The sequence below is a fragment of the Mobula hypostoma genome, chromosome 15 (genome assembly GCF_963921235.1).
Source record: "Mobula hypostoma chromosome 15, sMobHyp1.1, whole genome shotgun sequence".
In the NCBI taxonomy this organism is placed as follows: Eukaryota; Metazoa; Chordata; class Chondrichthyes; order Myliobatiformes; family Myliobatidae; genus Mobula; species Mobula hypostoma.
Window position 1 is genome coordinate 1,339,749 of NC_086111.1, and position 14,263 is coordinate 1,354,011.

A 14,263-nucleotide genomic window follows, 5' to 3' on the forward strand; every position below is an offset into this window, starting at 1 on the left:
CCAAGGCCTCCTCTACCATCAGGATGAGGCTACACTCAGGTTGTAGGAGCAACACCTTATATTCCATCCGGGTAGCCTCCAACCTGAAGGCATGAACATCAATTTCTCGAACTTCCAGTAATGCGCCCCCCCCACCCCTTCACCATTCCCATTTTTCACTCTCACATCTCCTTACCTGCCCATCACCTCTCTCTGGTGCTCCTCTCCCTTCCCTTTCTTCCATGGCCTTCTGTCCTCTCCTATCAGATTCCCCCTTCCTGCCCTTTATCTCTTTCACCAATCAGCTTCCCAGCTCATTACTTCACCTCTCTCCCCTTCCAGTTTCACCTGTCACCTTGTGCTTCTTCCTCCCCTCCTCCAATTCCGACTACTTGTCTTTTATTCCCCAGCCCTGATGCAGGGTCTTGACCTGAAATATTAACCGTACTCTTTTCCAAAGATGCCGCCTGGCCTGCTGAGTTCTTCCAGCATTGTGCATCTGTTGCTTGGATTTCCACAATCTGCAGATTTTCTCTTGTTTCTGAGATGGAGGGACAGGTAGCCTTGAGGAAGTAGGGAGTTTGCAGAAGGACAAGACAGAATAGGAGAATGGGCAAAGAGGCAGATGGAATAAATCATAGACTATTTTCTAAACGGGGAGAAAATACAAAAATCTGAGGTGCAAAGGGACTTTGGAGACCTTGTGCAAGATTCCCTAAAGACTCATTTTCAGGCTGAGTCAGTGATGAGGATGGCAAATGCAATGTTAGCATTCATTTCAAGAAAAGTAGAATATAAAAGCAGATGTAATGCTCAGGCTTTATTAGACACTATGGAGGCCTCACTTGGAGTACTGTGAGCAGGTTGGGCCCCTTATCTTAGAAAAGACAGAATCAAGTTTATTATCAGGCATGTGTTATGAAATTTGTGAACTTAGCAGTACGATAACATAGAAAGAAAAAATAAATAAGTAAATCAATTGCAGTTAAATATACATATATTGAGTAGATTAAAAATAGTGCAAAAACAGAAATAATATATTAAGGAAAAGTGAGGGAACGTTCATGGGTTCAATGTCCACTTAGGAATCGTATGGCAGAGGGGAAGAAGCTGTTCCTGAATTGCTATGCGTGTGCCTTCAGGCTTCTGTACGGCAATCTTGAGAAGAGGGCATGACCTGGGTGATGGGGGTCTTTAACAATGGACATCACCTTTCTGAGTCACTGTTCCTTGAAGATGCCTTGGGTATAACGGAGACTAGTACCCCAGAGGAGCTGACTAAATTTACAACTTTTTGTAGCTTCCTTCAGTCCTGTGCAGTAGCCCATACCAGACAGTGATGCTGCCTGTCAGAATGTTCTCCATAGTACATCTGTAGAAGTTAGTGTGTTTTAGTTGACAGACCAAATATCTTCAAACTCCTGATAAAATATAGCTGCCGTCTTGCCTTCTTTATAGCTGCATCGATATGTTGGGACTAGGTAAGATCCTCAGCGATCTTGAAATTGCACACTCTCTCCACTTCTGCTTGCTCTATGAGGATTGGTATGTGTTCCTTCGTCTTACCCTGCTTGAAGTCCACAATCAGCACTTTCGTCTTACTGACATTGAGTGCAAGGTTGTTGCTCTGACACCACTCAACTAGCTGGTATATCTCACTCCTGTACGCCCTCTTATCTCCACCTGATATTCTACCAACAATATTTGTATCATCAGCAAATTTATAGATGGTATGAGTTATGCCTAGCCACACAGTCATGGGTATAGACAGTGTGGGGCAGTGGGCTAAGCACCACACGTCGGAGGTGTATCAGTGTTGATTGTCAGAGAGGAGATATTATCAGCAATCAATATAGATTCTGCTTTTCTGGTTAGAAAGTTGAGGATCCAATTACAGAGGGAGGTACAGAGGCCCAGGTTGTGTAACTTAACGATCAGAACTGTGGGAATAATGGTGTTAAACGCAGAGCTGCAGTCGATGAACAGCATCCTGATATAGGTGTTTGTGTTGTCCAGGTGATCTCAGGCTATGTGAAGAGCCATTGAGATTGTGCCTGCCGTAGACCTATTATGGTGATAGGCAAACTGCAGTGGGTCTAGGTCTTTGGTGAGGCAGGAGTTCATTCTAGTCATGACCAACCTCAAAGCATTGCAACAGTCTATTGCTACTGGGTGCTGCAATGAGCTGATGTTGGAGAGGGTTCAAAGGAGGTTCACAAAAATTATTCCAGGACTGAAAGGCTTATCACATGAGGAGCATTTGATGGTTCTCAGCCTGTATGTGCTGAAGTTTAGAAGAATGAGGGGAGATCTCATTGTAACCTATTGCATGTTGAAAGGCCTTGATAGAATGGATATGGGGACGGTTTTCCTGTAGTGGGGGAGTCTAGAACAACCTTAGAGTAGAGGAACGTCCATTTGAATGGAGATGATGAGGAAGATCTTCAGCCAGAGGGTGGTCAGTCTGTGGAATTCGTTAACATAGACGGCTGTGGAGTGTACTTAAAGTGGAGGTTGATACATTTTTGATAAGACATGGCATTATTGGGGAGGAAGCAGGAGATTGGGGTTGAGAGGGAAATGAATCAGCCATGATTAAGAAGTGGAGAAAACTCGATGGGCCAAATGGCCTAATTCTGCTTCAATGTCTTATCTTCTTGTACCCTGATTATAACTTTGTGGGAAACAACTCAGGATTGTCCAATTGACTTGGGATCACCTGGAGAACAGGAATGAAAAATTATTGCAGGTGACCATTTGAAAAGCAATTGGAGGTAAAGGAATAATTCATCATGAATAATAAACATCATTCATGGCATGTGTCACTGGTGTGTTCAGGAAATCACTTGACTGACAAATTTGGATCAAATGAGTTACTTAATTAAAAAAAAGTCACTGATTTTAATTATCACCATAGGTGATGAGGTGGAGGATAAATGCGTGGCTGAGGGATTGGAGCAGGGGGCAGGGATTCAAGTTTTTGGATCATTGGGACCTCTTTTGGCGCAGGCGTGACCTGTACAAAAAGGACGGGTTACACTTGAATCCTAGGGGGACCAATATCCTGGCAGGGAGATTAGCGACGGCTACTGAGGTGACTTTAAACTAGAATGGTTGGGGGGTGGGAATCAAATTAAAGAGGCTGGGCGAGAGGAGGTTAGTTCACAACAGGGGGATGGGAACCAGTGCAGAGAGACAGAGGGGTGTAAAGTGAGGGTAGAAGCAAAAAGTAGTAAGGAGAAAAGTAAAAGTGGCAGGCCGACAAATCCAGGGCAAGCATCAAAAAGGGCCACTTTTCAACATAATTGTATAAGGGCTAAGAGAGTTGTAAAAGAGCGCCTGAAGGCTTTGTGTGTCAATGCAAGGAGCATTCGTAATAGGGTGGATGAATTGAAAGTGCAGATTGTTATTAATGATTATGATATAGTTGGGATCACAGAGACATGGCTCCAGGGTGACCAAGGATGGGAGCTCAACGTTCAGGGATATTCAATATTCAGAAAGGATAGACAGAAAGAAAAGGAGGTGGGGTGGCGTTGCTGGTTAAAGAGGAGATTAACGCAACAGAAAGGAAGGACATAAACCGGGAAGATGTGGAATCGATATGGGTAGAGCTGCATAACACTTAAGGGGCAGAACACGCTGGTGGGAGTTGTGTACAGGCCACCAAACAGTAGTAGTGAGGTCGGAGATGGTATTAAACAGGAAATTAGAAATGTGTGCAATAAAGGAACAGCAGTTATAATGGGTGACTTCAATCTACATGTAGATTGGGTGAACCAAATTGGTAAAGGAGCTGAGGAAGAGGATTTCTTGGAATGTATGCGGGATGGTTTTTTGAACCAACATGTCGAGGAACCAACTAGAGAGCAGGCTATTCTAGACTGGGTTTTGAGCAATGAGGAAGGGTTAATTAGCAATCTTGTCGTGAGAGGCCCCTTGGGTAAGAGTGACCATAATATGGTGGAATTCTTCATTAAGATGGAGAGTGACATAGTTAATTCAGAAACAAAGGTTCTGAACTTAAAGAGGGGTGACTTTGAAGGTATGAGATGTGAATTAGCTGAGATAGACTGGCAAATTACACTTAAAGGATTGATGGTGGATATGCAATGGCAAGCATTTAAAGATTGCATGGATGAACTACAACAATTATTCATCCCAGTTTGGCAAAAGAATAAATCAAGGAAGGTAGTGCACCTGTGGCTGACAAGAGAAATTAGGGATAGTATCAATTCCAAAGAAGAAGCATACAAATTAGCCAGAAAAAGTGGCTCACCTGAGGACTGGGAGAAATTCAGAGTTCAGCAGAGGAGGACAAAGGGCTTAATTAGGAAGGGGAAAAAAGATTATGAGAGAAAACTGGCAGGGAACATAAAAACTGACTGTAAAAGCTTTTATAGATATGTAAAAAGGAAAAGGCTGGTAAAGACAAATGTAGGTCCCCTGCAGACAGAAACAGGTGAATTGATTATGGGGAGCAAGGACATGGCAGACCAATTGAATAATTACTTTGGTTCTGTCTTCACTAAGGAGGACATAAATAATCTTCCGGAAATAGTAGGGGACAGAGGGTCCAGTGAGATGGAGGAACTGAGCGAAATACATGTTAGTAGGGGAGTGGTGTTAGGTAAATTGAAGGGATTAAAGGCAGATAAATCCCCAGGGCCAGATGGTCTGCATCCCAGAGTGCTTAAGGAAGTAGCCCAAGAAATAGTGGATGCATTAGTGATAATTTTTCAAAACTCGTTAGATTCTGGACTAGTTCCTGAGGATTGGAGGGTGGCTAATGTAACCCCACTTTTTAAAAAAGGAGGGAGAGAGAAACCGCGGAATTATAGACCGGTTAGCCTAATGTCGGTGGTGGGGAAACTGCTGGAGTCAGTTATCAAAGATGTGATAACAGCACATTTGGAAAGCGGTGAAATCATCGGACAAAGTCAGCATGGATTTGTGAAAGGAAATTCATGTCTGACCAATCTCATAGAATTTTTTGAGGATGTAACTAGTAGAGTGGATAGGGGAGAACCAGTGGATGTGGTATATTTGGATTTTCAAAAGGCTTTTGACAAGGTCCCACACAGGAGATTAGTGTGCAAACTTAAAGCACACGGTATTGGGGGTAAGGTATTGATGTGGATAGAGAATTGGTTAGCAGACAGGAAGCAAAGAGTGGGAATAAACGGGACCTTTTCAGAATGGCAGGCAGTGACTAGTGGGGTACCGCAAGGCTCAGTGCTGGGACCCCAGTTGTTTACAATATATATTAATGATTTGGATGAGGGAATTAAATGCAGCATCTCCAAGTTTGCGGATGACACAAAGCTGGGCGGCAGTGTTAGCTGTGAGGAGGATGCTAAGAGGATGCAGAGTGACTTGGATAGGTTGGGTGAGTGGGCAAATTCATGGCAGATGCAATTTAATGTGGATAAATGTGAAGTTATCCACTTTGGTGGCAAAAATAGGAAAACAGATTATTATCTGAATGGTGGCCGATTAGGAAAAGGGGAGGTGCCACGAGACCTGGGTGTCATTATACACCAGTCATTGAAAGTGGGCATGCAGGTACAGCAGGCGGTGAAAAAGGCGAATGGTATGCTGGCATTTATAGCGAGAGGATTCGAGTACAGGAGCAGGGAGGTACTACTGCAGTTGTACAAGGCCTTGGTGAGACCACACCTGGAGTATTGTGTGCAGTTTTGGTCCCCTAATCTGAGGAAAGACATCCTTGCCATAGAGGGAGTACAAAGAAGGTTCACCAGATTGATTCCTGGGATGGCAGGACTTTCATATGAAGAAAGACTGGATGAACTGGGCTTGTACTCGTTGGAATTTAGAAGATTGAGGGGGGATCTGATTGAAACGTATAAAATCCTAAAGGGATTGGACAGGCTAGATGCAGGAAGATTGTTCCCGATGTTGGGGAAGTCCAGAACGAGGGGTCACAGTTTGAGGATAAAGGGGAAGCCTTTTAGGACCGAGATTAGGAAAAACTTCTTCACACAGAGACTGGTGAATCTGTGGAATTCTCTGCCACAGGAAACAGTTGAGGCCAGTTCATTGGCTATATTTAAGAGGGAGTTAGATATGGCCCTTGTGGCTACGGGGATCAGGGGGTATGGAGGGAAAGCTGGTGCAGGGTTCTGAGTTGGATGATCAGCCATGATCATAATAAATGGCGGTGCAGGCTCGAAAGGCCGAATGGCCTACTCCTGCACCTATTTTCTATGTTTCTATGTCCTACAACTACCTTCAAAATAATGTAAGGAGTTAGTATGTTCTCCCTGTGACCGCATGGGTTTCCTTGGGGTGCTCCAATTTCCTCCCACAGTCCAAAGGCGTGCTTGTTGGTAGGTTAATTGGTCATTGTAAATTGTCCCATGATTAGGCTAGGATTAAGCGGATGCCTTAACTTGAGGAAGAGCCTATTCTGCGCTGTATCTCAATAAATAATTTTTTTTTAAAAAGGTAGTTCTTCTGTAGGAACTTCTGCACCCCATACAAATATAGATGTTATATTTATATATCGATGAATACAACATCACGTGAAGGTACCCCTCCTAGCAACATATTACCCTGACTTGGAAATATACCAGCACTGTAGCTGGATTTAAGTCTTGGAACTCCTTAACAAACTGCATGATGGGGGCCCTTACCTCTAGGTGTAAGTGAAGAGTTATTTAGTTAGCTCTAGGTACAACAACTGCACTGTATATGTGGACTTGCCTATTGCTTTAAACCTAATAGTAATAAAAAGTTCAGCCAGCCAGCTTGATACTTTTATACACATCACATATGGCATAAATATCAGAATAGTTTATTGATTTCGGTCAATCCTCTTCATCCAATCTTTTTGTACCGATTTCTGAATCACTCAGAGATACTGTTTTACATCACTTGCATAAATCTAGCTGGCTTTATTCGTTCAAAGATACTTTGAAAGTTAGATACTGACCTGATATCAGTAATAACAACATAAATTGCCCATTATAGGATGACACCATCCTTGATTACACTTGGAAGTATGTGAGTGGGTCCAGTTTCAAATGACTGGCCCATACCAAAGTCCCTACATAGCAGTCTAGAGATTTAATTTACAAAATTATGTCATCCTTGAAATGCACAGCAAAACACCCATTGATATGGCAAAGAGCACACTAGGCTAAAAATGGATATTGATAAAAAAATAAAATTTGGATGCAAGTTTTGCAGGGCAAAATCCCAAAAAAAAAAAGAAAACTTTCAATGAATAAAGATCTCAAAGATTCAGCTGAAAATAAATGAGATGGTTAAGGTTATTGTGATGAAAACTTAAGGAGTGTTATCTTTATAGGTCTCTTGTTAATTGGACTAGGCCAACTCATAATTGCAACAGAGGATAAAGATCAATCACCTAATCCAATCATACTCATCATCAAATAATACTTTCAAATAAAATAGTAACAAAAAAAAACTTACTATTCCTTAAAACGTCCCTGCGAAACTGACTCGCTTCACATTGGCTCATTTCCTCTGAAATACGTGTTCTCTTCATATCGCCTGTCCTACAGGAGTCTGCAGGAGTACTCAACAAAGCCATTGTTATTACTTGAATGAGTTCAGTGATAACAGTTCGGATACACTGTGGGCCATTAACCACACCATTAGTGGGGAAGAAGTATGCTTTCAAATGATTGGCAAGTTCATTCAGATCCATCAAGCAATCTTGGTCATCTTTACAGCCAAATATCAACTCTCCGTTCTTCATGGGTTAGTCATTAAAACACGCAGGAGTTTTGTCGATACAAAGGGAAAAGTAAGAATATAAAAAAGTGAAAAATTGGAAACCAAATACAAGAGGCAAATAATGCATCTCTATACAGTATATTTCAAAAACCATTCAAATAAGGATTAATAGTGTAGTATTGCAAACAGTGCATTGCTAATCATTAAATGACAACTTCTGCTTATGGATAATTTCTGACCTTGTGCATTCCAGGTTGCTTTATTCCATTGCTAAACATTTATTTCAAATTATACACATAATTAAAATGGACAACTGAATATTTAAAAGACATTAAAACATTTTCTGTTTCTGTATCTAAAATTAAGTTTTTCCACACGAATTTCGGTTAAAGCCAAAACAAGCCTGCAGCAGATGCCATCTCCCTGACCCACCTCTGGAGCATCTGGGCAGTAAAAACCATACAGACTATTGACTACAACTCCGCCATCAATACTATTATTCCAAGCAAATTCATTAAGCTCTGGACTACAAGAGTCAAAGCCTCCCTCCACAAATGGATCCTCAATTTCTTGACCAAAAGACTGCAACCAGAAAAGATAGCTAGCAACATCTCTACCACTATAATTCTTTTTTTTATTATTAACTTTTTTTTATGCGTTTCTACAATATAACTACAGGAAAAAACCCATCAACAAAATGGAGATTTATACAGTGCAAAACAAACATCTCATAACAATAAAGAAAGAGCACCCAAAGTAAAATCATGTAAGATTAATTATCTTCCCCAATCTCCCACTAAAAAAAACCCCAGGCCAACCATTTCTGTGTATAAAAGAAAAAAATAATTGGAGCATTCGACTCTACAGAGCTGGAAATATATATATATATATATATAAAAAGAAAATGTAATGCCAACTACCAAAACTATAATGTAATTCACAACAAAAAACCATAAAACTTACAGGAAAAACAACTGAAAGTAAGGGATTGTAGTACAAAAAAAAGGACAAACTTAATCTAAAGAGGAGTTATGAAAGTATTCAAGAAAATGTCCCCACACCTTATGAAACGTTATGTTCGAATTAAGAAGTGAATAATGAATCTTTTTAAGGTCAAAACAGGACATAATATCACTAAGCCATTGAGCATGTGTGGGTGGGGCAGCATCTTTCCACCCAAGAAAGAATTAACCATCCAGCCAAGAGAGAGGCAAAAGATAATGTTCAACATTTAGTCGGACACAAGTGCATGTCTACTTCACCCAAGGTGCCAAAAAGAGCAATCAGAGGGTTAGGTTCTAAGTGGCAATTAAGAATATAAGATAGGGTTGAAAATACTTCTCTCCAAAATTTTCCTAGACTAGGACAGGCCAGGTACATACGGATAAGAGAAGTCTCAGCCCCTTTACACTTATCACAAATGGGACTAATGTCAGGGTAAAACCACGATAATTTAGTTTTAGACATATCAGCCCTGTGTACAACCTTAAACTGCAAAAGGCAGTGGCGAGCACATAGAGAGGTTGAGTTAACTGACTTAAAAATTGAATCCCAAACCTCGTCGGACAGAGAAATATTTAAATCATGCTCCCAGGCAGTTCTAATTTTATCAAAGGGGGCACAACTCAAGATCATTAACTTATCTCGAACAGCAGATACCCTTTACCCAAGGATTGATACAAAGAAACAGGTCTGGAATGTTTTTCTCAGGCTTCTCAGGAAAGTTTGATATTAGAGTGTTAATGAAATGTCTAATTTGAAGATATCTAAAGAAATGAGTATTAGGTAGGTTAAACTTTGCAGACAGTTGTTCAAAAGTTGCAAAACGATTACCTATGAAAAGATCTTCAAAGCACCTAATACCCTTTCTATACCAATCATAAAATGTTGAATCCCGCATAGAAGGTAGGAAAAGATGATTGTGTAAAATAGGGAGAGGGAGAGGGAGGGGGAGGGGGAGAGAGGGAGAGAGAGGGAGAGAGAGGGAGAGAGAGGGAGAGAGAGGGAGAGAGAGGGAGAGAGAGGGAGAGAGGGGGAGGGGAGGGAGGGGGAGGGAGGGGGAGGGAGGGGGAGGGAGGGGGAGGGAGGGGGAGGGAGGGAGGGGGAGGGAGGGGGAGGGAGGGGGAGGGGGAGAGAGGGGGAGAGAGGGAGAGAGAGGGAGAGAGAGGGAGAGAGAGGGAGAGAGAGGGAGAGAGAGAGAGAGACACTATAATTGTAAAAACTGGTATTCCACAAGGTTGCATCCTCAGCCCCCTACTCTATTTCCTGTACTGCATGGCCAAATTCTGCTCTAATTCCCCCCATCCACAAGTTTGCAGATGTGTCATCGTAACGGGCTGTATCTCAAATAATGATGAGTCACTGTACGGGAAAGAGACAGGGAGGTAACATGGTGTCGTGACAATATACTTTCCCCCAATGTAAGCAAAAGAGGTGGTGATTGACTTCAACAAAGGGGAAGAGGAAGTGATGTATACACTCCTGTCTACATGAATAGCATCGAGGTTGAAAACTTCGAGTTTTGAGGAATGAACTTCACCAATACCCTGTCCAGGTCTAATCCTGTTGACTCCACAACCAGGAAAGCTCACCAAAGCCTTACTTCCTCAGGAGGCTAAAGAAATCTGGCTTGTCCCCATCAACCCTTACCAATTTGTAATGATGCAACATAGAAAGCATCCTACTTGGATGCATAACAGCTTGGTGTGGTTACTGCTTTGCACATGACCACAAGAAACTGCAGAGGTTTGTGGACACAGCTCAGCACATCCCATCACAGAAACCACCTCCTGTCTATACTTCTCACTGCCTCAGTAAAGCAGTCAGCATCAAAGGCCCACCTACCCTCTTCTCTCTTCTTCCCTTGGGCAGAAGATACAACACTCTGAAGGCACGTACACCCTGGCTCAAGGACAGCTTCTACCCTGTTGTTATAAGACTATTAAATGGTACAATAAGATGGACTCTTGACCTCAATCTGCCTCATTATGATCTTGTACTTTATTGTTTACCTGAAACTGCACTTTCTCTGCAGCTGTTATACTTTATTCTGCATTGTTTTGCCTTGTCCTAACTCAATGCACTGTGTAATAATTTGATCTGTTTGAACAGTATGTAATACAAGCTTTTCACTGTATCTCAGTACACATAATAATAAACCAATTTCAAGAATTGATGCTACACATAAGCGAATCATGCCATTGTCACCAAGTATGGAAGAATTTCAGCATTCAAACCTCAGATATTCTTTTTCCTTCAGGATAAATTTAGAGATTGAAACTGCAAGGTAACCAAATGAATGCATTATATAGGACTTCAAATCAGTGAAGGAACATATGAGTAAATGATCCTAATCTAAAATTTGGTATTGTATTTATAATTTACCTTTAACATGTTGAACATAATTTACCTTTTTTAATCAATGGTTTTAATATTTGTCTGCATGTCACATTTAATGCTCAACCTCAGATAAGTACCTGAATAGGAGGTAATTACCATCAGCAGGAAGTGTGTCAGCAGTTTACAAATTTGGGTCTGATTTACATGTTGACACTATGTCACTGACAGCATTTAAGTGCCAGATGAACACTTGAATCACTTCAGCATAGAAGAGCTATAAAACAAATGCTTGGTGATGACGTGTCCACTAGTTGATGTGGATGATTTGGGCCAAATGTCCCACTTCCATGCAAATTCTAAAGTAGCAAAGGAATGTTGTGATGTACAATGAACTAGTTGTTTAGGTAACGATAAAAGATGAGCATTGTTTCCTGAAAGAATAAGTAGCCCAGAAGCTGAGCCACCTGCAGTTGTCAGGAATTGGGATATTTCCACTGTATTCCTTCAATAAATATTTAATTGCTGGAAATGTTCACGTGTTTTTAAATTTATTTTTAACCCCTCACTTAATCCAATCAGTTTTTAGCCCGCTTTTATTTTCTGCACCCTATTTGACATTGAAATCACTACTCTGAATTGTTTTGTGAAAAACTGATTACTTAAAAGGAATACACCACCATTTACAAAGATTTTGTAAAGAACACTAAATCATTTTGATGTCAAAATTCATTTCAATATGCTGTTCAATATTTTAAACAGACAAGTGAAAATCTACCACAGTTTTGTTCAGTTGTAGTCAATTCTAGGTCATTACCCTTTGCACTCATTTACAAGGGTTCCCAGAGCTTGCCCGTCAGATGCAAATAACTTTATCATCATTGCTCTCAAATGTAAGCAAAACAGTTTCAAAATAACAGATGATTAATGACAAGGCACAGAATCATGCCACAGTTGAATGTGAATAGCTAAATAAAGGTTTAGCTAATGGTTCTGTATAAAGAAACTAGCAAGGTGCAACTACAAATAATATACAAAGGGATGATCCAACAAGTCTGGTCTGATCCACGCAACAACGTGGATCAGTACTTGGAGCTATGAATTGTGACCATTACAGAGACTTGAATGGCTCAGGGTCAGGAATAGCTATTTCAAGTGCCAGGCTTTAGATGTCTCAGAAAGGACAAGGAGGGAGGTAAAAGAGGTGGAGGCGTGGCACTGCTGATCAGAGATAGTGTCATGGCTGCAGAAAAGGAGGAAGTTACATAGAACATAGAATAGTACAATACAGTACAGGCCCTTCGGCCCACAATGTTGTGCCGACCCTCAAACCCTGCCTCCCATATAACCCCCCACCTTAAATTCCTCCATATACCTGTTATGCAGGGATTGTCCACGGAGTCTCTGTGGGTGGAAGTTAGGAACAGAAAGGGGTCAATAACTCTACTGGGTGTTTTTCTTTTTAAATAGACCACCCAATAGTAACAGGGACATTGAGGAGCAGATAGGGAGACAGATTCTAGAAAGGTGTAATAATAACAGGGTTGTCGTGGTGGGAGCTAGTAATTTCCCAAATATCGATTGGCATCTCCCTAGAGCAAGGGGTTTAGATGGGGTGGAGTTAGTTAGGTGTGTTCAAGAAGGTTTCTTGACACAATATGTAGATAAGCCTACAAGAGGAGAGGCTGTACTTGATCTAGTATTGGGAAATGAACCTGGTCAGGTGTCAGTCAGGTGTCAGGTCTCTCAGTGAGAGAGCATTTTGGAGATAGAATTGTGATCACTATCTGCTTTACTATAGCTTTGGAGAGGAATAGGAACAGACAAGTTAGGGAAATGTTTAATTGGAGTAAGGGGAAATATGAAGCCATCAGGCAGGAATTTGGAAGCATAAATTGGGAACAAATTTTCTCAGGGAAAGTGTACAGAAGAAATGTGGCAAATGTTCAGGGGATACTTGCGTGGAGATCTGCATAGGTACATTCCAATGAGACAAGGAAAGGATGGTAGGGTACAGGAACCGTGGTGTACAAAGGCTGTTGTAAATCTAGTCAAGAAGAAAAGAAAAGCTTATGAAAGGTTAAAAAAAACTAGGTAATGATAGAGATCTAGAAGAATATAAAGCTAGTAGGAAGGAGCTTAAGAATGAAATTAGGAGAGCCAGAAGGGGCCATGAGAAGGCCTTGGCAGACAGGATTAAGGAAAACCCCAAGGCATTCTACAAGTATGTGAAGAGCAAGAGGATAAGATCTGAGAGAATAGGATCAATCAAGTGTGACAGTGGAAAAGTGTGTATGGAACCGGAAGAGACAGCAGAGGCACTTAAAGTATTCTTTTCAGTATTCACTACGGAAAAGGATCTTGGCGATGGTAGGGATGACTTACAGTGGACTGAAAAGCTTGAGGATGTAGATATTAAGAAAGCGGATTGTGCTAGAGCTTTTGGAAAGCATCAAGTTGGACAAGTCACTGGGACTGGACGAGATGTACCCCAGGCTATTGTGGGAGGCGAGGGAGGAGATTGCTGAGCCTCTGGCGATAATCCTTGCATCATCAATGGGAACAGGAGAGGTTCCAGAGGATTGGAGGATTGCAGATGTTATTCCCTTATTCAAGAAAGGGGGTAGAGATAGCCCAGGAAATTATAGACCAGTGAGTCTTACTTCAGTGGTTGGTAAGTTGATGGAGAAGATCCTGAGAGGCAGGATTTATGAACATTTGGAGAGGCATAATATGATTAGGAATAGTCAGCATGGCTTTGTCAAAGGCAGGTCGTGCCTTACAAGCCTGATTGAATTTTTTGAGGATGTGACTGAACACATTGATGAAGGAAGAGTAGCAGATGTAGTGTATATGGATTTCAGCAAGGCACTTGATAAGGGACCCCATGCAAGGCTTATTGAGAAAGTAAGGAGGCATGGGATCCAAGCGGACATTGCTTTGTGGATCCAGAACTGGTTTGCCCACAGAAGGCAGAGAGTGGTTGTAGATGGGTCATATTCTGCATGGAGGTCGGAGACCAGTGGTGTGCCTCAATGATCTGTTCTGGGGCCTCTACACTTTGTGATTTTTATAAATGATCTGGATGAGGAAGTGGAGGGACGGGTTAGTAAATTTGTTGATGACACGAAGATTGGGGGTGTTGTGGATAGTGTGGAGGGCTGTCAGAGGTTACAGCGGTACAGTGACAGGATGCAAAATAGGGCTGAGAAGTGGCAGATGG

General features: G+C 41.6%; 1 protein-coding gene across 2 annotated transcripts in view; it reads right to left on the bottom strand.

Annotated features, from left to right (window-relative positions):
• Positions 1–14,263, bottom strand: part of ippk (inositol 1,3,4,5,6-pentakisphosphate 2-kinase) — a 129,375-nt gene that overhangs the window by 22,764 nt on the left and 92,348 nt on the right. For both annotated transcript variants that reach the window (XM_063067574.1, XM_063067573.1), the window contains one exon: positions 7,438–7,720. In XM_063067574.1, coding sequence (XP_062923644.1) covers positions 7,438–7,720 — 283 coding nt within the window. The remainder of the gene's footprint in view (positions 1–7,437; positions 7,721–14,263) is intronic.